The sequence below is a fragment of the Vanellus vanellus genome (assembly GCF_965231255.1).
Source record: "Vanellus vanellus genome assembly, chromosome: 27".
Classification (NCBI taxonomy): Eukaryota; Metazoa; Chordata; class Aves; order Charadriiformes; family Charadriidae; genus Vanellus; species Vanellus vanellus.
The window spans coordinates 3315589-3342842 of NC_138932.1; the positions used below are offsets into that span (position 1 = coordinate 3315589).

Sequence of the window (27254 nt, forward strand, 5' to 3'; positions counted from 1 at the left end):
GGCACAATGGGGACAGGGACAGGGCTGGGAGCACTATGGGGATGGGGTCATGGAGGGGCTGGGGACACCATGAGGCTGGGGGCACCATGGGGACGGGGACAGGGACAGGACTGGGAGCACCATGGGGATGGGGACAGGGACATCGAGGGGCTGGGGGCACAATGGGGCTGGGGACATGGAGGGGCTGGGGGCATGGAGGGGATGGTGACATGGAGGGGATGGGGGCACCATGGGGACAGGGACAGGGCTGGGAGCACCATGGGGCTGCGACATGGAGGGACTGGGGACATGGAGGGGATGGGGACATAGAGGGGATGGGGACATGGAGGGGCTGGGGGCACCATGGGGACAGGGGCAGGGCTGGGAGCACTATGGGGATGGGGACAGGGACATCGAGGGGCTGGGGGCACTGGGGGCTGGAGACAGGGTCACCATGGGGCTGGGGGCACTGTGGGGACAGGGACAGGACTGGGAGCACTATGGGGATGGGGTCATGGAGGGGCTGGGGACGTGGAGGGGATGGGGACACCATGGAGCTGGGGGCACTGTGGGGATGGGGACAGGGACAGAACTGGGAGCACTATGGGGATGGGGATGGAGACATCGAGGGGTGGGGGGCACTATGGGGCTGGAGATGAGGGCACCATGGGGCTGGGGGCACCATGGTGACAGAGACAGGGCTGGGAGCACCACGGGGGATGAGGATGGGGACGTGGAGGGGATGGGGACACCGTGGGGCCGGAGATGGAGGCACCGTGGGGTTGGGGGCACCATGGGGACAGGGACAGGATTTGGAAGACTGTGGGGGTGGGGCTGGGGTCAGTGAGGGGCTGGGGGCACAGTGGGGCTGGGGGCACCATGAGGATGGGGCTGGGGGACACAGCAGGGATGGAGCCAGGGACACCACGAGGTCGGGACCACCATGGGGTGCCGGTCACCAGCTCAGGGCACCATGACACGGGCACCTCAAGGACCGGGTGCTTTATTGACCAACCCCTCCCCACCCGCCCCGGCAGCTCCCGGCTTCCACCGCGCTGCTGGAGCTCCAGCCACGGCCTCGGAGCCTGGCCGCGTGTCCTCGCTGCCGCGTGGCACCGTCCTGCCGTCACCGGGCCCTGCTGGGTGGCCGCAGGGCCACCACCTCCTCCAGCTCGCTCCCGCTGCTCTCGGGCTGCTCCTGGTAGCCGAAGTCCAGGCTGTGGGGTCGGGATGGTGGTTTGTGTGTGTGTGTGGGGGGGGGTTGGAGAGCTGTGTTGGGGACAGTGCCAGCGGGGTGGCGGGGACATCGCCGTCCCCATCGCCAGCCCTCACCTGGAGAGCGAGCTGTCCTCGCCGTCCTCCCCGCTGCTGGCCCCGTCGCTCTCCCCGCTCGCCTCTTCCTTCAGCTGGGCAAGCAGCCGGGTTGCCAATTCGGGGGGCAGCCGCCTGCCGCCCCCCCGCCCCACCGCCACCTCCCGGACACGCCGCCACAGTAACCGCCCTCGTTCCTGTCCCCGCAGCGCCCGCACAGCACCCAACCACAGCCCCACCGTCTCCTCGTCGCTGGAGTCCCTGCGGGGACAGGGGGCGGGAGGGTGGGCTGCACCCACACTACACACCCACACACCCCCCAACCCTGGGGTCCGGCGGGGTCCCTGCACCCCCCTACTCACATCTCCTCGTCCCCGCTGTCCCCGCAGCACAGGGGTCCCATGCAGAGGGAGCAGACGTTGTTCAGGGTTTTGTAGCACTCGTTGCAATACAGCCCTGGAGGAAAAATGGGGCTGTAAAAGGGGCGGAAGATATTTTTTTTGGGGGGGGGGGAGGGGGGAGAAGGTGGGGCGGGCTCCTACCTTTGCAGCCGGGCGTTATACACGCCATGAAATCCGGCTGCTCGGCCGTCTCGCAAGCCAAGCAGCGTTTCTGCTGGATGCCCAGGAGCCGCGTCAGCCGGGCAAAAGCGGGAAACCTGCGGGAAGATGCTCCGTGGGGCAATGCTACCCCCTGGGGGGGTCCGCGGTGAGGGCTTTGCCCTCGCCGCGGACCCCCCCAGGAGGTGGCATTGCCTTTTTGCGCTGCCCAACGAGGCGCTTCGTGGGGTCAGGATGGCACCAGCCCCACGGATACATCCCCAGCGCATCTTACTTGGAGGTGAGGAAGAGGAGCAGGTTGCCTTGCCCGGCATCGGCCGTGCGCTGCTTGGTGGCCCGGTACAAGGCACGTGCCAACCCTGCCCGTCGTGCCAGGATGGCGCTGTGGAGAAAAGCCGTGCGCTCCTGGGGTGGCGGGGATGGGGGTGAGGAGAAGCGGTCGCCGCCGGTTGGGGGGGCACGGGGAAGGTGGTGACGGTGGTGATGGGGGTTTCTACCTGCTCGCGGCACGGGTAGTAGGTGGCACACGCCAGCCGGCGCAGGCGTGCCACGTAGCTGCCGAAGACGGCGATGAAGAGGCACGTGCCGTATAGGAGTCCTGGTGGGAAGAGGAGGAGTCACGAAGAGGCAAACCACCACCACCACCATCCCCGTGCCCCACAACCACCCCTTGGGCACCGAAGGTGCAGCACCCACGCTCACCCATGCTGATGTAGGTGCCGTAGTCGGGTTCCACGGGGCGGAGGAGGCAGCGCCGGGAGAGCACCGAGACGTTGCCCTGCTGCAGTGCGTCGAAGGCAGAGACCACGTCGCGGAAAATCTTGCTGGTGTAGCCCGACCCGTTGACGCTGATGCCCATCACCACCGGCGCTGCGGGGAGAGCGGTTCAGCCCGGAGGTGGTGGTGGTGGTGGGGGGGGGGGAACCGAGGCACCCGCCGCCCCCAAACCCCGGCCTCCAAGGGTGCCGCCGTGGGGCGGCCGGTGCCGCTCACCCCTGGCGACGATCTCCCCCTGCATGTGGTGCCGGATCAGGTCGAGCAGCCAGAAGAGGCTGTAGTCGGCCAGGATGACGCTGACCCCCAACAGCACGTGGCGCAGGACCCCCACCAGCTGCAGCCCGTACCGACGCCGCTCCTGCCGTGACAACCACAACCCGGCTGGGCCGGCACGGGAGCGCCGTCAGGCCGTGTGCCGTGCCGGGACCCCTCCGGCTCGCTGCCGCGGGGATGACCCTCGGCGCAGGGCGGACCTGGGGCGACGTAGCGGCCGCACTCCCTGGCGGTCAGGGGCAGCACGGTGGGTCTGCCCTGCTCTGCCCGCCGCAGGTCCAACTCCTTGAAGCGCCGCGTGATGTAAACGTTGTCGAAGGTGTCATCCCGTAGGTACCGGTGACGGTACCGCAGCGCCCTGAGGACACAGGGGGGGATGTTGGGCACCGGCACGCTGGGTGACCACAGGAGGGGGCCGGAGCGGGACCTCAGCCCACTCACTGGAGGTAGATGTAGAGGATGGCGCAGAAGGAGACGTGCGTGAAGAGCCCCAGGAGGCGGCGGGTGGGCTCCAGGCGCAGGCGCACGGCCTCCATGATGTCCAGGGCCACCTCCCCCAGGCTCTTGCTGGCGCTGAGGCTGACGTTGAAGCGGTGCACGGCTGAGACGTTGAACTCGAACTCCCCGCGGACGCGGTCCAGAGCATCCCTGAGGGCTGCGGGGGTGACAAGGGGCCGCGCGGTGCTGGGAGTCAGGATGAGAGCCAGGGGGGAGCAGAGAGGGACCCCCCATTCCCCCCTCCCCGCCGCACCGAGGTACTCACGGTCTGAAGTTCTCCTCCTGAGGAAGGACTGGATGTAGTGGGGGATGACGCAGAAGAAGAGGGCGTCTGTGGAGAGAGGGAATCTCTGCCAGGGTGGGGGTCCCCAGGGCGAGCAGGGGTCCACCCCCCCACCCCCCCCTACGCACATTTGGCCAAACCGCAGAGGGGCCTGAAGGTGACGATGATGTAGCAGAGGAAGTGGAGGAAGGGGATGGCGCGCTGGCAGTCGTCCTTGGCCTCGTCGAAGAGGCGCAGGCAGCGGCGGTACGGCGTGCCCAGCTCCCGGTTGCACGCCTTGCCCACGTTCAGCAGCCACAGCCAGACGTTGCGCAGGGCTCGGACTGCGGGCAGGGAGCGGGTGATGATGGGGACAGTCCGAAAGTAGGATTGGGGCGGGGGGGGGGGAGGGTTGGAGAGACCCTCGGGGACCCCCCTCTCACCGACGTAGCTGACGGAGTCCATGATGGAGCGGAAGACCTTGCGGGCATGGTCGCCCACCATCTTGGCTTTCTGGGAGATGTCCTTGATTTTGGCCAGCATGTCTGTGGAAGGGGGGGGTGGTGGATGATGATGACCCCCAACCGTACCCCGAGGGGTGAGGGCAGCCCGGGACCGGCCAGCGCTGCTGGGATCCCCTCCGCCGGGGAAGTCACCCTCCCATCCCACCGCGTCCCCGTCCCCCCCCCCACCCCGGTCACCGGTCTCACCCAGCAGCGGTTCCTGGGCGCGCCGCAGCCGCTCGGCCGTCTGGTTGAGGGCCAGCTCGGCCCCGCACGACAGCGACTCGGCGGTCCGGGAGAAGTTCTGCAGGATGTTGGCGCAGGGGCCCTGCACCGCCACGCTCAGCGCCAGCAGCAGCATCAGCATCTTCCCCTCCCCTGTGAGGATGAAGCAGGAGATGGGGGGGGGGGGGTCAGCTGGGACCCGGCGCCCCACCACGACACCCCCCCCCATCCCCCCCGGCTCCTGGCGGCGGGACCGACGGCGGCTTACTGGTGAAGATGTGGGGCAGCGACAGCAGCACGGTGAGCCGCGCTTTGGCGGAGAAGGCCATGCCCAACCCCAGCCCCGCGCCCAGGCCGGCGGTGGTGACCAGGCAGTACCAGACGTTGTGGCCCTGCACCAGCAGCACCAGAGCCCCGTACAGGCTGGCCAGCGCCAAACCCAGCACGAAGCCGCCGAGGCTGCGGGCCAGTCGCCGCGTTTCGCTCGCCTTCCCCAACCGGCTTTTTTGCCGGGGCCTCTTGTTCCCAGACGGCGGTTCCGGGCTCTTCCCTCGGCCCAGCAGCCGCCAGCCCGGCCCCATGCCGGGTTGGGATTCCCCAGGGCTCCCGGTGCTCTCGCAGGCGCCGGCTGCAGGGGTACGGCGGGGGGAACGGGGCGCTCAGAGCGTGCCGGTTCCAAGGGAGCGTTCCGCCATTGCCGGTTCCAAGGGAGGGTTCCACCGTTGCCGGATCCGCTGGAGCATCCCGCTGTCGCCAGGACGAAGCGTAGAGCCATGGAGCCGGTGGCAGCCCCTGGGGGAGAGCGGGCGGCTGGGAGAGGGACAGGCAGGAGGGGGAAACCACCCAACACGAGTGAGGTCCCCGTCCCACCCCGCTGCCGGCCGGGGCCGCCCGTGGGCAGGGGGAGAAGGCAGAGCTGACACCTCCCTCCCCCCCCAGCCCTGAAGCGAGCGGTGGTCTCGCTGCTGCCCGCCCCGTGCAGCCGGTTCCTCTGGAGCCGGCCGGACCAGTACCGCAGCAGCAAGTTTCTCCTGGGAACCGGCATCGGGACCCTCCTCGGCATCGGTGTGTGCGCCCCGGTGTCAGGCACCGGCGGAGGGTGGTGGTGGTGGGGGGGGGGGCGGTGGCACCGGGGGCTCAGGGCGCATTTATGGGTTGTTTCAGGGCTCTGCCAACTCCTCATCGTCCCCATGAACATCACGGAGACGCGCAAGGTGCAGCTCGCCTACGGGCTGGCGGGTGAGGATGGGGCTGGGAGGGAACTGGGGTGATGGGGACCATCGGAAGTCCCGGGGGGTCTCTGCGGGACTGTGGGGACAGCTCTCCGCTCCCTGCAGGGGTGACTGCCTTGGGCTGGGCCACGTCCCCCCACTTTCGCTGCGCCAGCCTGCTCGTGGCCCCCAAATTCCTGGGCAAGGAGGGTCGGGTCTACGTCCTCTCCTTCGTCCTCACCGCCATCTACAACGGTAGGGACCCCCGCCGTGTCCTCGTCCCGTCCCCCGGCAGGGTCCTGAGGGCCGGTGGGGGTCTGAACCATCCCTGTCGGTCCACGGCAGGACCCGTGGCCAACGTCCGGCACAACCTGGAGGAGGTGACGCGCTCGCTGGGCTGCGTGGCCGAACTGCAGGTCAACCACAGCCGCCAACTCTGGCGGGTGTCCACCGCCCCCCTGCACAAGCTGCTGGAGGACATGGCGGTGAGGTGGGGGGGCAGGTGGGGGGGGGGGCGGCGGGGCGAGGGGGTTGGGGAGTCCGGGAAGAGCGGGGCCGAGCTCCCTATGTGTGGGTGTCCCCGGCAGCGGAGCGGAGGGATGCTGAACGACGAGATGCGGAACGTCTCACGCGCCTTCGTGGAGCTCAACGAGGAGGTGGCCAGCGAGGCGGGCTACGAGCTGCGGCAGCGCCAGAGCCCGCGCCCCCGGCCGGCATCCAACACCCAACAGCTCTTCGAGATGAAGACCAAACTGCGCTGTACCTGTGAGCGGGGCGGGCGGAGGGGTGGCAGCAGGCGGTGCAGGCAGCTGCCGGCACGGGGAGGGGGGTCTGCTGCAGCCCCACCGTGTCGGCCTCGCAGGGCACCCGTGCTGTGTGGGTCAGCGGGGACGGGGTGCGCGGCGCGGGCGCTGAGCGCTCCTTTCCCCCCCCTCCCTCCCCCACCTTAGATGTGATCGAGCAGGGCATGCAGCGCTGCCGGGACTGGTTCGCCGCCATGCACCACGCTTGTATGAAGCGGGTGGTGGTGCCCATCATCAACCACCTCGTCTGCCTGCCCATGAAGCTCAAGTTCATCTGTGGCGTTGTCAAACGTGGGTGACGGCTGGGACCCCCACCCCGTCCCCGGCAGCCCCCGGGATGGCAGCCGCAGCCTGTGCCGGGGGTGATACCCGCTGCTCCTGGGGCGATACCCGCTGGTCCCGGCTCTGCCGGCATCATCCCCGCTCCCTCCCTGCAGTGATGCACAGCTGGTGCCGGGACAGGATCCCCGTGGACGGCAATTTTGGGCAGATGTACGACCTGGTGAACAACTCCATCAGCAACCTCAGCCAGGAATTCAGCGCCAGTGTCATCTACCAGGTGGGGGCCTGTCCCCTCCGCCCAGGGCCGGGGGATGGGGGGGGCCGGATCCTGCCCGGCCCTACGGCCCCTCCGCCGCAGGAGGAGCACCGCGAGATGCTGCTGGACGCCAACGTGTCGGCCGAGCAGCTGATGCAGGAGGTGACTTCGCACCTGCAGGAGCACAGCGCCCGCCTGGGCCGGGCCGTCTCCTTCTTCCGCCTGCTGCTCTCCTTCACCTTCCTCCTCGTCTTCATCTCGTGAGCCCCGGGATGGGGGGGGTGGGATGGGGGGGGGGCACCCCTGGGCCAGCCGCAGGGCACGGAGGGGTAGGGACCTCCTTTGGCAGAAGGTCGGGGGGGGCACAAAGACAAGGGGGGGGATCCTGGGGGGCTGTAGCCAGTCTGTTGCCCCCCCCCTGCCCCTTCCCTCCCCGGACCCCCCCTTCTTCTCGCCAGGGCTTTCTCCTACACCAAGCGGTACTGCCAGGACATCTGCTTTGACAACATCTACATCACCACCTACTTCCGTCAAATCGATGCCCGTCGCCGAAAGCAGGTGAGGGGGGTGAGGGGGCAGCGGGTGGACCCCCACCCCCGGCAGAGGGTCCGGGAAGGTGGTGGTTGGGGGGGGGACGGATGGGGACGGACACTGCTCTGAGCCGCCCCGCTCTGCCTCCCCCCCCAGCACAAGCGGACGCTGCTGCCCCTGCGCCGCGCAGAAGTCTCGACCGTCATCTTCCCGTGCCGCCCGGCCGTGCAGCCGCCCGAGCTGCGGAACATGGTGAGGGGCCGGCGGGGACCGGGAGAAGAGGGGGAGCCGGGCTGGGTTGGGGGGGTCAGGCTATGGCGGACCCCTCTTCTCCGCAGGTGCTGGAGCTGCTGGAGTGCATCCCTCCCCTCCTCCTCCTCCTCCTCGCCTGCGGCCTGGACCACGTGCTCTTCGCCGTGCTGAGCGTCATCCAGCAGCACTCCTTCGTGCAGTACTCCTTCCACAGTGAGCCCCCAGCCCCACGGCGCCCGGGGGGGGGGGTGGGGGGGGGCGGGGGCAGCCCCCAACCCCACAGCCCCCCGCCACGTGCTCCCCTCCCGCAGGCAGCCACCACTTGGCCGTACACGTGACGGGCACGTCCCTGATGGCTCGGCTCCTGCGCAGCACCGTTGGGGCCCTCAACACCTCTTCCGAAACCCAGCTGGAGACCTCCAACTTCGGTCAGCCCTTCTCGGGGGACGGGACCCCTCCCCAGGCCGTCCCTGCCATCGAGAGGGGCTTTTCCCGCGGAGGGTGGGGGGGGCACACTCAGGGCTGTCACTTTGTCCCCAGCCTGCCTGCCGCAGCCCCGGGGCATGACGAGGCAGCAGTACGTGGGCAGCTGCCTGCCCCTGGCCGTGTTGGTGCTGCTCTGCCTGGCCCAGGTCTACACGTACCGCCTGCGCCGCGCCATCGCCGCCTTCTACTTCCCCAAGGTGAGCGGCACCCCCGGCGCTGACCCGAGGGGGGGACAGTTTTTAGGGTGGGCTGGTGTCCCCGGCCATCCCCTCACGGTCATCGTCGGCGCAGCGGGAGAAGAGACGCGTGCTCTACTTCTACAACAAGCTGCTGCGGCAGCGGCAGAGCTTCGTCTACCGGCAGCGGAAGCTCATCGCCCAGCGGGCACGGCAGCACCCGGGACTGGTGAGCGGGGACGGGGACGCGGGGATGGCTCTGAGGGGACGGGGTCCCCCCAATCCCAGGTCCGCTCAGCTCCAGCCCCACACGGCCCCGGTTCCGCCGCAGGGGACGTCGCTGCTGCAGCGGTGTTGCCAGCGCTGGCCACGACTGCGCCGCTGGATGCGCCGGAGCTGCACGCTGTGCGGGACGCCCCAAACCCCCCGGGACAGGGTCTGCCCCGCGTCCGCCTGCGGCGCCCCGTACTGCCGGCCGTGCTGGAGGGAGGTGGGCAGCGTGTGTCTCGTCTGCACCCCCGGGGACCCCGACCTCTCCCGGGACAGCAGCGAGGACGACACCGGGTACGCGGCCTGAGGACCCCCGGCAATACAGGCTGTGACCCCCACCCCGCGCGCGGTGTGATGTGGGGTGTGGGGGGGGTGCGTCCGCAGGGGTGGGGGGCTCTGGCGTGCGGAGCGGTGAAAGGGGGTGTCGGGGTGATGAAGGTTGGGAGGGGGGGGGTCTTCTGTGTACGGGGTGGTGAACACGGGGGTCGCTGATGTACGGGTTGGGGAAGGAGGGGGTCTCGAGAGTGGGGGGTGATGAGGATGGGGGTCTGCGGCGCAGGGGATGGTGAAGGCGGAGGTCTCCGGTGTAGCGGGTGATGAAGATGGGGGGCTCTGGAGTGGTCTCCACTGTATGGGGTAATAAAGATGGGGGTCTCCTGTGTATGGGATGGTGAAGGTGGGGGTCTCTTCTGTATGGGGTGATGGAGGTGGAGGGTCTCCAGTGTATGGGATGATGGAGGCGGGGGTCTCCAGAGCATGGGATGATGGAGGCGGGGGTCCCCAGTGTATGGGATGATGGAGGCGGGGGTCTCCAGAGCATAGGGTGATGGAGGTGGGGGTCTCCAGTCTATGGGGTGATGGAGGCGGCGGTCCCCAGTGTATGGGGTGATGGAGGCGGGGGTCTCCAATGTATGGGGTGATGGAGGCGGGAGTCTCCAGAGCATGGGGTGATGGGGGTGGGGGTCCCCAGTGGATGGGATGATGGAGGTGGGGGTCTCCAGAGCATGGGGTGATGGAGGTGGGGGTCTCCAGTCTATGGGGTGATGGAGGCGGGGGTCCCCATTGTATGGGGTGATGGAGGCGGGGGTCTCCAGATCATGGGGTGATGGGGGTGGGGGTCCCCAGTGTATGGGATGATGGAGGTGGGGGTCTCTGGTGCACAGGGCTGTGAAGGCGGGGGTCTCTGCTGTATGGGGTGATGAAGTCGGGGGTCTCCGGGGCACGGGACGGTGAAGGCAGGGGACCCGCTCCACAGCAGCGGCGCAGCCGGTGACGGTCGCAGCGCACCGGGCAGCGGCAGTTGTTGGCTCCCGTCGCACACGGAGCGGCCGCTGCGCGGAGCCCCGGAGCCGCCTCCAAAGCGCGGCCCCCCGGGTCCCGTTCCTCCCCCCCCCCCCGCGCCCTCCCCGGCCGGGTTGGGCGTCGCCGGCGGAGCGGCGGCGGCGGCGGGGCGGGGGCCGGGGAGGAAGTTCCTCCTCCCGGGCCGGGCCGGGCCCGGCGGCCGGTGGCGGCGGCGGTGCCATGCGCGGCGGGAGCGCCGACGGGGGCGGCCGCGGCGGGTCAGGTCGGGAACCGCCTGCCCGGGGCCGCCGAGCCCCGCTCGGGCTACGGGAGGGCGATGGGGGCGCGGGCGCTGCGGCCGCTCCTCCTCCTCCTCCTCTTCCTCCTCCTTCTCCTCCTCCTCTTCCTCGCCACCGGGGTCACCGCGAGCGGCGCAGGTGAGTGGGGACGGGGGGACCAGAGGGTCGTCGGACCGTGTCGCCTCAGCCCGCGGGGGTCCGCTCGTCGCCCCCTCCGGGACCCCCGGGGACCGGTTGGCGGAGGGGGGGGGGGCGGGGGGGGAGTGTTGGGAGCGGGACGGGAGCGGGGGTCGCAGCCCGGAGGGATGCTCGGGGGGTGTGGGGGGGGTGGGTGTGTGTCCCCCCCGGGGATCGCGGAGCCGGCTGTGCCGTGGGGACCGGCGCTGGTGCGGTTGCGGGGAGTGGGGGCTGCGGGGGACCCCCGCCGCTCCAGCATCCTCCCGGTCCCCCGGAGGGCGGGGGTGCCCTGGAGAGCCGGGAGGAATGGGGAGGGGGGGGACGACGGAACTGGGGCGGGGGGGGGGTGGGGGTGAGGGACACTGAGTCAGCCGGGCCGGTCCTCCCAGCCCTGCCCCGGTCCCCGAGCTGGTTGTACTGGGGCGGCTGGGCCGGGGCTGACGCAAGGGCTGGCAGGGGACCCCGGGAAGCCCATCCCCAGGCGGGGGCGTGCGCTCCCCCCGTCCCCCCTCCCGCCGCTTCCCGCCGCGGGGGGGTCGGGTCACCTCCAGGCGTCCCCCGCTGGGAGCCGGCGCACTGGGTGGTGCGGAGGGGGGATGCTCAGGGCTTCGCTCCGGGGCACCCCGGGAGCTGCTGGGTGAGCGTGGGAGTCCCCGTTCCCACTCCCCACCCCGGACCCTGCCCTGGCCCTGGGGGCCGCCCTGTGGCGGGTGACACGGGGGACCGGGCTGTGACAGGTGACACTGGGGACTGGACTGTGACGGGTGACACTGGGGACCGGGCTGAGATAGGGGACCGGGCTGAGATAGGGGACCGGGCTGTGATGGGTGACAGGGCTGTGATGGGTGACACTGGGAACTGGACTGTGACGGGGGACCAGGCTGTGATGGGTGACACGGGGGACTGGACTGTGATGGGTGACATTGGGGACTGGGCTGAGATAGGGGACCGGGCTGTGACAGGTGACACTGGGGACTGGGCTGTGACGGGGGACCGGGCTGTGATGGGTGACACTGGGGACTGGACTGTGACGGGGGACCAGGCTGTGATGGGGGACACTGGGGACTGGGCTGTGATGGGTGACATTGGGGACCGGGCTGAGATAGGGGACCGGGCTGTGACAGGTGACACTGGGGACTGGGCTGTGATGGGTGACATTGGGGACTGGGCTGTGACGGGGGACCGGGCTGTGATGGGGGATACTGGGCACCAGGCTGTGACAGGTGACACTGGGGACCGGGCTGTGACGGGTGACACTTGGGACTGGGCTGTGATGGGTGACATTGGGGACCGGGCTGTGATGGGGGACTGTACTGTGACGGGTGACAAAGCTGTGACAGAGCGGCTCTGGGCCCCGCGCAGGTGACAGCTCGCAGCAGCGCCGTGCGGAATTGGGACACTTCTGGCACGTGACCCCACGTGTCCTTAGGGGCGACCGGACGCTCAGCCTGGCAGAGGTGACCCAGGTGAGCCCCCCCCCGCCTCCCTGGAGCACCCGCGCCGCGCAGGGGCTTGTGCCATTGGGCTGGGGGCTGCTCGCACCCCACCACCTCCTCCTGCCCCCTTCCCCGTGTGGGACACCCTCCATCCAGGTCCCCTGGCCCCGAGACCCCGGGGGTCCCAGCGCCCTGGGCCCCCCAGTGGCAGCGATGAGGGGTCCCCCAGCAAATCCCCCCCACCTCCCCAGTCTTGATGCTGGGAGGGACATTGCTGGGTCGGGGCACCCACCCTGCGCCCGGCCGGGGCGGAAGGGCCCAGCCCTCCCCGCGGCCGTTGGGAGTCTCTCCAGCGTTTCCGCCGCGCTGCACCGGGCAGGAAACGTGGGGGGCGGTGGGCAGGGGCGGGGGGACGGGGGACACGGGACGGGACCCAGCTCCGTCCGACCCCCCCCTTCCCCGGCACAATGAGCCTGGGAGGGAGGGACGCTTCCTGCGGGGCGTGAGGGTGGGGGCCGGGGTGGGCAGGGGATCCCTTCCGCCCCCTCCCTCCGGGCACGTGCCAGGGCCAGGCGGGTCCCCTGACCCCCCCCCTGCCAGCACCCCGCTGCGGGTCCCGGTGTTTCGGAGGGTGATGGGGACGGGAGGGGACCCACGGCTTGGCGCAGGCTCGGGTCCCCTTGGGGCAGGGGGTCCTCCTGTAACCGCTGCCGCCTGTGGCAGGGGGGGTTCCCCACCCGGCTGCGGGTCCTGCTGGAGCTGGAGGGGACGCGGCTGGTGCTGGAGCTGGAGCAAAACTGGTGAGTGGGCGGCTGGTTTGGGGGGGCAGAGCAGGGGACGGGGTGGGATGGGGGGCCGGGGGATGCTGTATATCTGGGAATGGTGCGTGCAGGGTGGGGGTCCCGCGGGCTCCGTCTCCATCCGTGGCGCACACGGGGTGGGGGTCCCTTGTTCCCCTTCTCCATCCGTGGTACGCACGTGGTGGGGGTCTCGGGGACCCTGTGCACCCGCAGCAGGGTGGGAGGTCCCCATTTTCCTCAGAGTGGGGTGGGCTGGGGGTCTCCCTGCTGCGGGGGTGACGCATGCCTCCGGCAGGGAGCTGGTGCCGGGCGCCGGGGCGCTGCTCTACTACCTGCCCAACGGCACGCGGGTGACGCAGGCGGCCAACGAGCAGGTAGGACCCAGGCACACCGTGTCCCCAGCGGTGTCCCCGAGCTGTCCCCTTACCCCGTGGGGACCCCAGTATGGGGCTGCCTCCTGAGTCCCCCTCTCTGCTGCAGGAGCACTGCTGCTACCGAGGGACGGTGCGGGGTTTCCCCGGCTCCTGGGTCAACCTCTGCGCCTGCGCTGGACTCAGGTGAGCCCCCGGCCCTGGTGGTCCCCGAGCGCAGTTCCCACCACGCCGCTGACGCCTCCTCTCCCCATCCCCAGCGGCCACCTCCGGCTGTCGGAGACCAGGAGCTACGGGCTGGAGCCGGATGCCGGTGGCCCCCCGGGGCGACACGTTGCCTACCGGTTGCGGGAGGTCCGGTTGGCGCCGCGAGCCTGCGGGCAGGGGCCCCTGGACCCCCCCCAGGAGGAGGTGGAGGAGACGGACCCCCCCGGGCCACAGAGGGTAGGTCACCCGTGGGTCCTGCCCCGAAAGAGAGGGTCCCCTCGCCCATGCCCTGACCCCCTCTCCCCCCCCCCCAGGGCAAGCGGGCGGTGGTGGAGCAGCAGCAGTTCGTGGAGCTGGTGATGGTGGTGGACCACGCTGCGGTGAGTGCTGAGCAGACATCCCCGGCGCAGGGGCTGCCCTGCTCCCCCTGTCACCCCCCCCCCCTTCCCGCCCCCCTTGACACCTCCCCCTGTGCCCCCAGTTCCAGAATTACCGCGACCTGCACCGCGTCCGCACCCGGACCCTGGAAATCGCCAACCAGGTGGATGCGGTGAGTCACCGCTGCGACCTGCCGGGCACCATCCATCCATCCCGGTCCGGTGCTCGGCTGTGCCCTCGCTGCTGTGGGGCTGGGGGTCTCTGACCCCCCTGTCCCATCCCATCCCATCCCTCCCCAGTTTTTCCAGCCGCTGGGAGTGCGGGTGGCCTTGCTGGCGGTGGAGGTCTGGAGCGAGGGTGACAGGTTTGCGGTGGGCGGCAGCGCCCGGGCTACGCTGGAGCGGTTCCTGCGCTGGCGCCGGGAGGAGCTGCTGCCCCGACTGCCCCACGACAATGCCCAGCTCCTCACGTGAGTGGGGGACGGGACGGGGACGGGGGACGGGGCGCGCAGGCAGCCCTCCGCGACCCCTGCGCTCTCTCCCCAGGGGTGTCCGCTTTGACGACGTCTCGGTGGGGATGTCGGCTCAAGCCTCCATGTGTTCCCCGGCGCGTTCCGGGGGGGTCAGCATGGTCAGTACCCCCCTTCCCCCCTCTGTCCTGCCACCGCCTGCCTGCCCTGACCCCCCCCCATCTGTCCCCCAGGACCACTCCATCAGCGTCCTCGTCGTCGCCTCCACCGTGGCCCATCAGCTGGGGCACAACCTGGGCATGCGTCACGACAGCGCCGGGCGCTTCTGCGACTGCAGCGACCTCCGGGAGGACCGCGGCTGCATCATGGCATCACCCACGGGGTGAGGGCAGCAGGCAGGGCCGTGGGGAGCCGGGGCCTGAGCCCCCTCCCCGGTGCCTCACCGGTGCCTCTCCGGTGCCTCTCCGGCTCCGTAGGCTGACGCCCGGCTTGAGCTTCAGCAACTGCAGCCGGCAGGACCTGGAGCGCAGCCTGCGGCGGGGACAGGGCTGGTGTCTCTCCAACGTCCCCGAGCCCCAGCGCCTGGCCGGCAGCCCCCGCTGCGGCAATCGCTTCGTGGAGCCGGACGAGGGCTGCGACTGCGGCCTCAGCGTGGTACGGGGTGGGGGACCTCCCCTGCGGTCACCTCCCTTCTCCTGAGCCTGCCCGTGCCGTGGCTCTGCCCAGGGGTGCCATATCCCCACCCTGCCGTGGGGCTGGCAGGGGGGGTGCCGGTGGCCCCCTCCCCGCTCACCGCAGCCCCTCTGCCGGCAGGAGTGCACCGATCCCTGCTGCAACAGCAGCAGCTGCCAGCTGATGCCGGGGGCCGAGTGTGCCACGGGGGATGCCTGCTGCCAGGATTGCCAGCTGCGCCGCGCCGGATACCCGTGCCGGGAGCCCCTGGGCGAGTGCGACCTGCCCGAATTCTGCGACGGGGTCTCACCGCGCTGCCCCCCTGACGCCTTCCTGCAGGACGGGCAGCCCTGCGCCGGCGGGCGGGCGGTCTGCTTCGGCGGCGCCTGTGCCACCTACGAGGGGCAATGCCAGCAGCTGCTGGGACCAGGTATGGTGAGGCCAGGGTGGGGGCCGGCTTCTGGGTGGGGGTGCTGAGTTTGCTGCCCTCCCCCACCTCGCTGCAGGCGCCAGCCCCGTCTCCAGCTCCTGCATGGCCTCCTTGAACGCGAACGGGGATGAACGCGGGCACTGCGGGCAGCTCCCCAACGGCTCCTACGCCGCCTGCGCCCAACGGTGAGTGCCATCCCCTCTGTCACCGTCACCCCCTCGCCGTCGTGTCCCACCCCCCCGGCCCCTGACCGCTCTATTTCTGCAGGGACGCTGCCTGCGGGATGCTGCAGTGCCAGCGCGGCAGCACCCGGGGGGACAGACCAGAAGGGTCCTGCCTGGGGACCATCCTGCCTGGGGACGAGGACGTGAGCGATGCGGCTATGGTGCTGCCCGGCACCGCCTGCGGCCCCGGGAAGGTGAGTGCCAGGGTGGTGGAAAAGGTGCCGGGAGGGAGGGGGGGGTCACCGGGTGCTGACCCCCCCTCGTCCCCCGATAGGTGTGTCTCCAGCACCGGTGCCAGGACATCTCCGCGCTGGGTGACCAGCAGTGCCGGAGCAAATGCCACGGGCGTGGGGTGAGTGCGGGGCCCAGCAGGGGGGGGGTGGTGGAAGTGGGGACCTGCCGGGGGGGCTGAGGCTCGGTGTCACCCCCCCAGGTGTGCAACAACCACGGGCACTGCCACTGCGAGCGGGGCTGGGCCCCCCCGACCTGCGAGAGCCCCGGCGTGGGGGGCAGCCAGGACAGCGGCCCCGCCGCCCTGGAGCGAGGTGAGGGCAGCAGCAGCAGCAGGCGGCCGCCATCGCCGCCACCGCCGCCACCCGCGCAAAGAATGGGGCTTTGTTTGGCCAGAGCCCGGCGTGGGGTGCAGTGTGTGTGTGTGTGTGTGTGTCGGGGGGGGGGCTGACGTGCCGCTTTCCGCAGGGGGGAGCGCCCTGCCCACCGCCCTGCTGCTGAGCGCGCTGCTGGGGCTGGCCCTGGCGCTGGGGCTCTGCTGCGCCCGCCGCGCCGGATTGCACAAGCGCCTCTGCCAGCTCGGCAAGGGGACCTCCTGCCAGTACAGGTAAGCGAACCGGCGGGGACACGCGGCATGCGGGTGGCACGCACGCCTCTGCGTGTGCGCGTCGCGGCGGGTAGCGGAGCTGCCTGCGTGCACGGGGGGCACGCGCACGTGTGTGGTGGGTAAGAGGGGCACGTGCATGTGCGTTTGCACGCGTGCGTTGTGGCCCGTGGCGGCTGGCCGAGCGGTGTGCATGCGTGTGGCCCCAGGCAGGTGACCGTCTGTGTGTGCGTGCGCCTGTGTGCATCCCCCCCCCACCCCCCTTCCCCATGCAGGTAGCAGACCCTGTCGTGCATCGTCGCCCCGCGTCACCGCGGTTCCTCGCCCCGCGTCACCGCGGATCCTCACTCCATGTCACCGCGGTTCCTCACCCTGGCTGCTGCCCCCTGCCCTCCCCCCGCCCAGCCCAGGGCTGAGCCCCCCCCAATCTTCTCCCCACAGCGCTGAGACCCGGGTCCGATTCCTGGGTCCGGAAGCCCCAGACGGCTGGAGCGGGTAACGTCACTGCCGGAGCCTGGGCGTGGGGCTGTCCCTGAGCCATCCTGCTTCGCAAGGCCTCCGGTGCTGCGATCTTCCCCTGGCAGTGCCCGTGGGGTGTGGGGCAGCCCCGGGGTGCAGGGTGTCGCATCTGCTGGTGCCGAGGGGTTCGTTTCTCTTGGGCTTCTGCTGGTGTCGGTGTCGCTCGGTTGCCGTGCCGTGATCGCCTGGAGCGAGCGGGGCCTGATCCTGCCTCTCCCCTGCAGGATCTCGCAGCCGGAGCACCGGTCGGGCAGCCAGGTCCCCCCCGAGCGCCCCCGGCCCCCGCAGTGGCGTCAGGCCACGGAGCTGCAGGTCATGCACAGCAGCAAGGTGAGAGCTGAGGGAAGGGGAGATGGGGATGGAGGGGGATGCTGTCGCCGTGGTAACAAGCTGCGGTTGCCGTGGGTACCAGGGTTCGTTCGGTTGTTGCCGAGGAGGGTACCAGCTCCGAGCATCCTTCTGTGTCGGGGCCGCGCACTTTGACTCCGTGCTGCCCCGGGACGGGAGCAGCCTGGCACGGCCCCGGACCGCGCTGCTGCGGTAGCCGGTGCCACACTCGGCACTGGCTGTGCTTCACCGGGATCAGTGCCCGTCTAGGGGCCGTGGTGGCCATCCAACCCAGGGCTGAGCCCCGGAACTGCCCGCTCTGTGTGTGTGTGTGGGGGTCTCAGCTTCGCGGTGGGAGGGGGGTCTTCGCATGCTGCACGGCTTGCCCTGCTGCAGGGCTGCATGGCGCGCCTGCCCCCTCTCCCTTTCTCCGCAGCCGGCTGCCATCGGCTCGGCCCGGCCCGATCCGCCCTCCCGGCCTCTCCCGCCGGACCCTCCGCCCAAGGTAACACCCGGGCCGGGGTGGGGGTCCCGGGCAGCACCCCCCTGGCCGCCGGCCACCACTGCATGCCTGGCTGCGCAACCAGCTCTCAGGGACCTGCGGGCTGCGGCCCCTCCGTGACACGGCTCCCGGCGCCCACCGCCCCCCACGGGAGAGCTCTCCCCCCCCCTTCCGCCCTTCCCCAAACAGCCCCCGGCCCGGTGAGAGCTGTCTCAATCTCCCTCCTCCTCTCTCTGCCCAGGCCCCCCCCTCGGACAGGCCGCCCCCCCCCACACGCCCGCTGCCTGCGGACCCCGTGGCGCCCGGCACGCAGGTAACGGTTGGCACAGCGGTAGCACCGGCGTGTGGGGCAGGACGGCGTGTGCCTGGGCCGGGTCCCCCTCCCAGCCCCACCTTGGGCCAAGGGAGGTGGTTTGGGCCCCCCCCAAACCCATCGTTGGGGGGGTGGGGGGGGGAGGTTGGCCCGTACCAGAGCTTTGACGCCCCGGTTCCCCTGCAGCCCCCAGCTCCGGCCAAGCCCCCCCCGCCACAGCGGCCGCTGCCCTTGGACCCCCCGGGGCCTTCGCTCCCCCACAGCGAGATCCCCCCCGGTCACCCCTACGTCACGGTGATTCCCTCCAGGTGAGGGGGAGGGGGGGGGGGGGGATGGACACGACAGGACTGGGGGTGGGGGGGCTGCGGGGGGGGGGAGTGGGGGGGCTGAGCAGGGGTGCAGAATGGGGGGGTTGCACGGTGCTGGGGGGGGGGGGGGGGCTGTGGGGCACAGAGGCCTTCTGTGGCCCCAGCCCCATCACCGCCCGCCTCTCTCGCCCCCTCCCCCCAGGCCGGCCCCCCCTCCACCGCCGCCCGCCGCCGCCGCCGCCCCGCGGGAGGCCTGAGCCGCGGGCCGGGAGCCACCGCAGCGCTGGAGCCGCGGGGAAAGGCCTCGCCCCGGGGCCCACCGGGCCTCACCGCCCTCTTCTCCCCTGCCGACGCCAATAAAGGGGCTGTGAGCTGACCCCGCGCTGCCTCCGCCGCACCGGGCACCGGGGGGAATCGAGGGGGGATGGGGGTGGGGGGGGCGAGGTGTAGCCGATCAGGAACTACAACTCCCAGCAGCCTCCGCGGCGTCCCACCGGAAGCTCCGCCCCTCCAGGAAGTTACTTCCGGTAGGCGACGCCCCCTGGCGGTCGCCATGCGCGCAGCCGCCCCGGGGCGGCGGGAGGCGGGGGGTCCCCCGGAGCCACGTGGGCACGTGCAGGGGCCGCCCGTGTGCGTGGGCACGTGCGTGTCCCGAGTAAACGGACACATACACACACACCCCTCCCCCCCAGCCTCCCCCCACCCCCTCCCTTCCCGGGTCCCGCCGCACCGGGCCGGTACCGGCGTCCGGTGGGTGCCGAGGTGCCGATGCCCGGTGGGGGTGGGGGTGGGGAGGTGCGCTCTGCCGGTGCGTGGGCAGCGCCGGTCCCGGTGCCGGTGGGTGCCCGAGAAAGGGGGGCGGGGCCGGTCCCGGTGTGAAGGGGGTGGGGCGGGACCGGTGCCGTCGGAGGTGCCGGTGGGTGCGAGGAGGCCGGTCCCGGTGCCGGTTCGGTGTGGGGGTACCGATCCCGGTGCCGATCTCGACGATGATGGGGTGCCGGTCTCGGTGATGGGGTGCCGGTGCCGGCTCGGTGCCGGGGGTCCCGGTGCCGTTGATACCGGTGCCGCCCCCAGAAGGGTTAATGGCACTCGGGGAAGTTGCCGGGCGGCGGCGCGGCGCGGATTGGCCCGAAGTTGGCGGGGCGGGTCGGGCCGTGCCGAGCCCCGCCGTGCCGGGCCGCCCCCGCCGCCGCCGCCGGCCCCCGCCCCGGCCCGGCCCCGCCGCCGCCGCCCCCCGCCGCCGCCGCCGGCGGAGCCATGCGCCCCGCGCCGCTGCTCGGGCTCCTGCTCTGGGCGCCGCTGCTCTGGGCTCCGCCGCCGCCGCCGGTGCGCAGCTTCCGACACGGCGTCCACTGGAACGGCAGCAACCCCAGGTAGCGCCGCCGCCCCCCCTCCTCCGCCGGTCCCGCCCGGTCCCGCCGCCTTTGTGCTGCCCCGGGCCCCGCGCCCGCGCCGCCGGGAGGGTCGGGGCGGGGCGGAGCTGGCGCGCAGCGAGCCGCCGGGCAGCCCCCGGTGCTACCGAGACGGTGAGTAGCCCCGGTGGTACCGAGCCCCGGGTGTTACCGAGCCACCGGACACCCCCGGTGGTACCGAGCCAGTGCGAAACTCCCGGTGCTACCGAGCCCCGGGTGGGACCGAGCCACCGGGTACCCCCAGTCGGTACTGAGCTGGTGAGAAACTCCCGGTGGTACCGAGCGACCGGGCACCCTCAGGCGTTACCGAGTCAATAAGAAAATCCCGGTGGTACTGAGTCCCGGGCGTTACCGAGCCACCGGGCACCCCCAGCCGGTACCAAGCCGGTGAGAAACTCCCGGTGGTACCGAGTCCCGGGGGTTACTGAGCCACCGGGCGCTCCCAGGTGGTACCGAGCCGCCGGGCACCCCTGGGCGTTACCGAACCGGTGAGTACCTGCGATGGTGCTGAGCCCCGGGCAGTACCGTGCCACCGGACAGTATTGAGCCACCGGGCATCCTCGGTGGCACCGAGCCCTGGGTGGTACCCATCTGGTGAGTGTCCCCAGGGGATACTGAGCCCTGGGTGGTACTGAGCCGGTAAACAGCCCTGGTGGTGCCAAGCCCCTGGTGGTGCCAACCTGCACCGAGCCCGGGCGGCCTTGGTGGTACCGGGAGCTTTGGGCATCCTCAGGTGGCACCGAGCCCGGGGCTAGTGGGCAGCCCGGGGGCGCTGGTGGCCGGTGGGCATAGAGCCTGGCGTCACCCCGGGTGGCATCACGCCGGTGAGTGGCACTGCCAGGGCTGCATGTCGCCGTGGTGGGGGTCGTGGGGCACGACCGGGGGGCTGCCCGCAGGCTCTGCCATCACCGGTGGGCTGGAGCCGGCCCATCCCTCCTCCCGGCCTCCTCCATTTTAGGCATTTCCCAGTTCGGGGAGCGGGGAGGCAGGGTCGCGGTGTTGTGCCGGGGCCTGGGGGGGCTGCGCTCCCCCGCGGTGGTCTCGTGCCCTCGGCCCGCCAAGCTGGGCTGGGCACACGCCGGGCAGGGCTGGGGGCACCGATGCTGCCTTGCTCCCCCCGGGAGTGGGGACCCGTGGATGGGAGACACGGGAACCCACCGCCCGTGGGTAGCCCGGGGAGGGGCGGGGGGCTGCGTGCCCCTCCGCGGGGTCAGGGCACGGCCCCAGCCGCCGGCAGCCCTCGGCCGTGCCCGGGCTCGTCCTGGCCGGCGTCGCCCGGCGGGTGCTCTGAGTCAGTGGGGAGCCCGCGCCCGGTCCTGTCCTCGAAAAGCCCCCGGCCTGGGGTGGGGGGGTGGGGGGGCAGCTGGGGCCCGAGCCTCCCCGGCACGGCAGCGCTGCCAGCGCGGTGATTAATGCACCGGCCTCTGCCGCGGCTGCCAGAAATCCGTGCCTGGTGTAAACCTCGGCTGTGCCCACACCGGGGTGGGAGGAGGCGGCTGGAGGTAGCCGGGGGCTCCCCACCGGTGCCATGGGGCGACCCTGCCAACCGGCCGGCACCTCGGCAGCCCCATCCCTGCCACGGCACTGCCGGCGAGGCCGGGGTCCTGCCGGGCTAGTGCGTGCCCGGGCCACGGCGGCATCCGGCCGGTTGGGAGACGTGGGCGCAGGGCGGAGGTTGTCGCCCCGCTGGGGCTGGCGAGCGGCAGAGGGGCTCCTGCGCCGTCGCCTGTGCCGGGTGGGCAGGACCAAGCGTGTGCACGCACGTGTGTGTGTGCGCGCACGCGTGTGCGCGCCTGCAGAGGTGCCTGCTCCACCCCGGCCTGGCTGCACGCGGTGTTTACGGTGCAGCCGCGCCGGTGCCCTGCCTCCCCAGCCGGCAGCGCCCCCCGTGCCCCCCGCCCCGGCCACCGACCCCCTGCCAGCACCGTCCCGGTGCAGGAGGCATCGCGTGGGGCAGCCCCCCGCCGAGGTGTCAGCGCCGATCAGTGCCGGGGGCGGTGAGGCGGGTGCCTGCGGTGAGGGGCTTTGTGCCCCGGCCAGCGTGGCTGGGCTCCCCCCGGCCGCAGCGGCCGAGCCCATTCAGCTCCAGTGGCCTGCGGCTAATCCGAGTTGATGTCTGGTTGTGCGGAGCAGCCGGGTGCCCGGGACCTGTTTCGGCAAAAGCCCCGGCCACCCGCTCTGCCGGGCATGGGTGGCAGCAGGGCATCCCTCCCGGGGGCCAGCGGGACCCCCGGCGCCCGCTCCCCGGCTCGCCCTGCCCGGCAGGTTCCTGCGGGACGACTACGCCATCCAGGTGGCCATCAATGACTACCTGGACATCTACTGCCCGCACTACGAGGGGGCCGTGCCCGCCGGCCGGGCAGAGACCTTCACGCTCTTCATGGTGGACCAGGAGGGCTACCGCGGCTGCTACGAGAGCCCCGGTGCCTTCAAGCGCTGGGAGTGCAACCGGCCCCAGGCGCCCTTCGGCCCCGTCCGTTTCTCGGAGAAGATCCAACGTTTCACCCCCTTCTCGCTCGGCTTCGAGTTCCAGCCGGGGGAGACCTACTACTACATCTGTGAGTCGCCCTCGCGGATCCCTGGCTGCAGCCGGGGTTGGGTCCCACCGGGGTCCGGCTGCTCCCAGGGGTCCGGGTGGATGCAGGTTTGGGGCACGTGAAGGGGTCGGGGTGCACTGAGGGTCTGGATGCAACTGGGGTTGGGGTAAAGAGGGGGTCTGGATGAAACTGGGATTGGGGTTGATGGGTGGAGGCGGTCCTGCTGCACCCGGGGATCTGGATGCGACAGGGACTGGGGTACATGGGGGAGGACTGGGATGCGTGAGGTGGTCGGGGTGCACCGGTGCTCTGGATGCAACTGGGGGGGGCTGTAGAGGAGGGTCCGGCTGCACTGGGGGTGTGGATGCAACCGGGGTTGAGGCAAATGGGGGGTCTGGATGCCCTCGGGGGTGTGGATGCAACCGGGGTTGGGGTGAACAGGGGGTCTGGATGCAACTGGGTTCATGGATTGGGGGGGTCCTGCTGCACCCGGGGATCTGGATGTGACAGGGACTGGGGTACACAGGGGAGGACTGGGATGCGCGAGGTGGTCGGGGTGCACCGGTGCTCTGGATGCAACTGGGGGGGGGGGGTGTAGGGGAGGGTCTGGGTGAACTGGGGCTCGATGCAGCCGAGGTTGGGGTGAGCCGGGGGGGGGGGGGTCTGGATGCCCTCGGGGGTCGGGGTGCAACCGGAGTTGGGGTGCATGGGGGGGTGTCCAGCTGCACCAGGGGGTATGGATGTAACAGGGGGTGCTCGGGGGGGGGAGGGGGGGGGGGATGTCGGGGTGCACGGAGGGTCTGGATGCCCCGGGGTGGGGGTGCGGGGGGGCGCCGGTCCCGCCGCCCGCCGGGAGGGGGCGCCCCAGGCCCGGCTCTGGCCCGGCCCGACCGTCGGGGGGGTCCCGTCCCGGGCTGGAGGTGGCAGTGCCTGGAGGGGGGGGGGACACGACGACACCCGCTGATGTGTCCCCTCTGCCCAGCTGTCCCCAGCCCCCAGAGCGCCGGGCGCTGCCTGAAGCTGCGCGTCACCGTCTGCTGCAGAAACACCAGTGAGTCCGGCCGGGGGGGGCGGCTGCACCCCAAAAAGTCTGGGGCTCCCCCCCCCCCCCCCCCCCCCCCGCTGCCTCTGGAGCAGCCTGGTCCCCATTAGGGGTACTGGGGCTTCGGGGGGTGACACCCTGTGTCCTGGGGGAGCCGGTCACTCACACCGTCGGGGTTTATTTCAGCGCCGGAGCCGGTGACGGAGGTTCCCAATTCACAGCCCCGTGGGCACGGGGGGCCGGAGGGTGAGTATGGGGCGGGCAAGGGGGAGTCGGGGGCTGGTGGGGGGGCGGAGGTGGGCTCAGTCTCACCTCTGCTCCTGCCCTGGCAGACGCGGTGCCCGCCCGGGGTACCGCGGCCCCGCTGCAGCCCCGCGTCCCGTACCTGGCGCTCACCCTCCTCACCCTACTCCGGATCTGACCCCCGGCGCTGCCCACGGCGGAGGGACGGGCTCCTCTGCCCCACTGCCCGCTTCCAGACTCTTCCTCCTCCGCCGCCATCCCCCCACCTCCGCCGAGCCCATGGGGCAGCTCTGGGCCACGACTCACCCGCCGGACCCCCAACGGAGCCGAGCCGGGGCCAGGAGCTCCGGGCTGGAAGGTGATGGGGGCTGCCGGGCGGTGGGGGCCGATCCCCCTTTTCCTGTGGCAGCATTCCCTGACCGCGCTCTCTCCCTCCCAGGGACTTCGATTCCCACCGGCATGGCGGTACACCGGCCCCGTTGGCCACCCTGCCCCGGCGCTGGGCTCCCCGCGGCTCGGCGGACCCCCGCTCTGCCCCAGGGCCGTCGCCTCGTCTCGTGCCTTCCCCCATGGACCCCCCCTCCTGCTTTTGGGGGAGGCCGGGGACCCCCCAAGCCCTGGAGCGGGCGCCGGATGGAGGCCCCTCTGCTGCCTTGTCCTCCAGCGAGGACACACCGATCTGTCTTCTGGGAAGACGTCCTCTTCCTCCTCCTCCTCCTCCTCCTCCTCCTCCTCCTTCTCCTCCTGCCTGACCAGCCCTCACGGTTTGGTTTTAACCCCTGGTAGTGACTGAGCCGAGCAAATACAGTGTTTGCAAGATGGCCCTCGGGCTCTGCAGCCCCCCCACCCCCGGCCCCGCGCTGCCCGCGGTCCCCATCCCCGCGGTCCCCATCCCCACAGGGACGCCGGGGCGGCTGCTCCCCGGGGGTGCCCGCTCCTCCGGCCGTGACCTTTCAGGCCGGGGGTGGGAGGGGGGGGGTGGGGGGGTTTAATTGCAGCGATTTGATATTGAGACATCAGCTCATGTCACAGGGAGAGCTTTAATTACAGACGAGCTGCCTGCAATTAGCGCCTGGCAGCGGGACCCACGGCCGGCCGCTGGCGCCTGGGAAGGGATGGGGATGAGGGGTGGTGGGGCTGGAGGGGGGGGTGTCGCTCACCCCGAGCCCCCGGCCGGGCGCGCTGGCCCTGCTCACTGCCCTCGGCCAGGTTTGGCTTGCCTGCGGGGCGGCGGTCCTCTGTCCGTCTGTCCGTCCCCCCATCAGGTACCACATTAGGATGCACGGCGAAGCGGTTGGGGTGACGCCCTTCACCAACGGGGCACTGCGGGGACCGAGCTCATGGCACAACTGGATCCTTACTGGGGTCGTGGCTCCAGTGCAGCCGGCAGCCGTGGGATGGAGCCGGCAGCCTCATGCCCCAGGAGCGATGCCGGAGGCTCCCGCAGCGGCCGGTGGGTCCTGTCCCCCCACCCCATGGCCGCAGCCCCCCCGCTGCCCTCCTCGGGGGGGGGGTCCAACCGGAGCTGAGCTTCCCATGGCTCCGATGGCGGCCGGGCCCCCGCAGCCCCCTCCCCACGCAGGCGTTGCCGGCCGCCCGCCGCAGTGGTGCTGGGCACGTCAGACAGGTTTTATGGCTTCTCCGGAGAAACTGCTCGGCAAGAGGCTGAGCAAAAGCATCGACCGTGCCGTGCCCCTCCCCCCCCCCCCCCACCCTGAGCCACCGCCTGCCCTTCCCCCACCGCACCCCGCACCCCATCCTCGCATGGGCAAGGGGGCACCCCGTCCCCATGGGGGGGGGGGGCGGCAGGGCATGACCCCACCGCCGGTTCCGCAATGGCGCCCCAAAAGCTGCCCCGGTGCAGGGGGGTCCATACCCTGTGGGATGCCCCCCCACCCCCCCGCAGGGATGCTGGGAGCGACTGTGTCCTGAGGGACCCCTATGTGGGGATGCTGGCTGGGGGCATCCCCCAAAGGACCCCCATGCTGGGGTGTCAGGGGTACTGGTGACCTGTGGGACACCCCCCCCCCCCCCAGGTGTGCTGGGGGGGGCACTGTGCTCTGCGGGACCCCCGTGCACAGATGCAGGAAGGCTGTGCCCTGCGGGAACCCCATGGTGGGGTCTCAGGGGTGACGGCGACCCGCAGGACCCCCATGCCAGGTTTCGGGGGGGGGGGCTGCCCATCTCGCCTCCCCCGCCCCAGGCCCTGAGGCTTTCCCGGGTGAGGCCGAGGGGTCCCGGAGGGGTCCCGAGGGTGGGTGCCGGGTCCTGGAGCAGCGGGACCCCGTCCTTGAGCCGGGGATTGTTTGGTATGCGGGAGCTGCTGCCGGCTTCAAATCCCATCGACTTCCAATGAGCAATGCCATCAATAAAAGCTAATTGATGGCACGGCCGCTCCAAATCAGATTCCCCGTCCCCTGAATCGAATTGATGGCTCCGCGCCCCGCAGCCAGCCGCGGCAGAAATTGAATCTATTAAAGGAATAGGCTCCATTAGCCCGTCCCTTCTGTCTCGCAATCTCCCCGCCTCGGGGCTCCCCCCTGATGCCAACCCCCTCCCCACCCCTCTGCTCCCCCTTGCCACCCGCACCAGCCGGGATGCTCGGGTGCCAGGACACCCGTATCCCACAGGGGAAAGGTTTGGGGTGCCCCGGTGCCTTCAGCCTCGGTGCCCCCCGGGCGCTGCGGGCGGGTGGGAGTTAAACCCTCCGAAAATGGGAAGAAAAAATTTATCGCCGGGAACAGAAAATGATGCGAAACGGTAATAGGCAGCCCTGAGATGAAGAGGGGGATGAAGAGGCGGCGGTTGGTGCCGGCAGCCACGGTGGCGGGAGGTGAGACGGAGGCACGGTGTGGCCGTACCCAGCCCCGTGCCCCGGCTCGCTGGTGGGATGGGGGCTGTGGGATGCGCCGAGGCACTGGGATGAGCCTGGGCACAGGTTCCCCGGCCCCGTGGTGCTCCCAGCAGCACGCGAGGAAGCTCCTGGCACCGGGTCCTCCCACCTGACCGTGCTGCCGGTGTCCCCCCACCCAGCCATGCCGGGGCCACGGCACACCCCGACACCCCTCACCGCCCCGGGGGGAGGATGGGGTCAGGCACTGCGGCCACCCCGGGGGCAGCCCCAGGACACACAGGGTGGGACACGGGGCCCGGTGACACCCCCAGGAGGGCTGGAAGGGAGGAGCATCCCCCCCACCACCCCCGGGACGGTGGGACCCATCTCTGCCCATCTCCCATGGGCGCAGGGCAGCGGCTGCAGCCCCCACCAGAGAGCTGCCGAGAGCATCCTGGAGATGGGAAATGGCTCCGTGTCACCATGGAAACGGGGCCACCGGCTCGCCATGCCGAGGGGACACGTGTGCTGAGCCCCGAGGAGCGCGGCGCGGGGCGAGCCGGGCACCGGGCGCGATGCACCAGACCCCAGGCGCTGACCCCAGGCTCCTCGGCACCCTGCGGCCACGCCACAGAGCCCATCACCCGCCTCGGTCCTGCGCCCGCATCTCCCGGCGGTGGCGGGCGTGTGGCGGCGGATGCCACCTCACCGGGATGGCACCCCGGTGCGTTGCCCACCGGGAAGCTCTGCACCACTACACCGGTGCTCAGCGCGGGGCCGGAGCCGGCTCTTCCCCCGAGCAGCCGCCTGATGATGTGCGTCGTCAAGGTTATAATTTAGCAAAACACTCAGCAGGGGCTTTGGAGGGAGCCGGCCCGCACCGGCTAATTAGCCACAGCCGCACGCACCGACACCGCGCCAGCCATAGCAATGAGGGCACGTGCACCGGGCGTGCCGGCTCGCACCGGCGCGGCACACGCGTGC

The 27254-nt window shown here is 71.3% G+C and overlaps 3 protein-coding genes across 4 annotated transcripts; 2 read left to right on the forward strand and 1 right to left on the reverse strand.

Annotated features, from left to right (window-relative positions):
* Positions 1-1017: 1017 nt before the first annotated feature.
* DCST2 (DC-STAMP domain containing 2) lies at positions 1018-4969 on the reverse strand (the record flags this gene model as incomplete). The annotated part of the gene is made up of 15 exons (XM_082496117.1): positions 1018-1196; positions 1312-1551; positions 1653-1746; positions 1833-1948; positions 2125-2255; positions 2348-2448; positions 2553-2720; positions 2844-3008; positions 3101-3258; positions 3342-3555; positions 3664-3729; positions 3810-4004; positions 4104-4205; positions 4371-4541; positions 4657-4969. 15 exons carry the CDS (start codon positions 4967-4969, stop codon positions 1106-1108), a joined length of 2325 nt encoding a protein of 774 aa, XP_082352243.1. The 3' UTR covers positions 1018-1105.
* DCST1 (DC-STAMP domain containing 1) lies at positions 4968-8962 on the forward strand (the record flags this gene model as incomplete). Its single annotated transcript, XM_082496118.1, has 15 exons — positions 4968-4974; positions 5328-5453; positions 5553-5627; positions 5726-5854; positions 5945-6084; positions 6187-6364; positions 6550-6693; positions 6840-7200; positions 7399-7498; positions 7628-7723; positions 7810-7936; positions 8035-8151; positions 8264-8406; positions 8501-8614; positions 8717-8962. The coding sequence occupies 15 exons, from the start codon at positions 4968-4970 to the stop codon at positions 8960-8962; spliced, it is 2103 nt and encodes a 700-aa protein (XP_082352244.1).
* A 1200-nt stretch (positions 8963-10162) lies between these two features.
* On the forward strand, positions 10163-24107 carry ADAM15 (ADAM metallopeptidase domain 15). Of its 2 annotated transcripts, XM_082496023.1 has the most exons (28): positions 10163-10373; positions 11775-11878; positions 12572-12648; positions 12944-13022; positions 13129-13205; positions 13280-13463; positions 13541-13606; positions 13708-13776; positions 13904-14073; positions 14150-14234; positions 14307-14455; positions 14550-14727; positions 14887-15175; positions 15252-15360; positions 15443-15593; positions 15674-15751; positions 15833-15944; positions 16099-16237; positions 16676-16729; positions 16978-17083; positions 17517-17585; positions 17824-17895; positions 18082-18203; positions 21881-22173; positions 23135-23203; positions 23381-23440; positions 23527-23795; positions 23877-24107. In XM_082496023.1, the coding sequence occupies exons 1-27, from the start codon at positions 10274-10276 to the stop codon at positions 23613-23615; spliced, it is 3150 nt and encodes a 1049-aa protein (XP_082352149.1). In that variant the 5' UTR covers positions 10163-10273; the 3' UTR covers positions 23616-23795; positions 23877-24107. The 2 variants fall into 2 exon arrangements, with proteins under 2 accessions (XP_082352149.1, XP_082352148.1); XM_082496022.1 differs by lacking the exons at positions 16676-16729; positions 17517-17585; positions 21881-22173; ... (2 more) ...; positions 23527-23795; positions 23877-24107 and adding an exon at positions 18406-18572.
* Positions 24108-27254: the final 3147 nt, after the last annotated feature.

Bases quoted from the DNA above. Each gene is read 5' to 3' on its own strand.
- ADAM15 (XM_082496023.1), top strand. From the start codon at position 10,274: ATGGGGGCGCGGGCGCTGCGGCCGCTCCTCCTCCTCCTCCTCTTCCTC. The intron at 16,238-16,675 runs GTAAGCGAACCG...TTCTCCCCACAG, and splicing joins GGGACCTCCTGCCAGTACAG to CGCTGAGACCCGGGTCCGAT. The intron at 22,174-23,134 runs GTGAGTCGCCCT...CCCTCTGCCCAG, and splicing joins GGAGACCTACTACTACATCT to CTGTCCCCAGCCCCCAGAGC.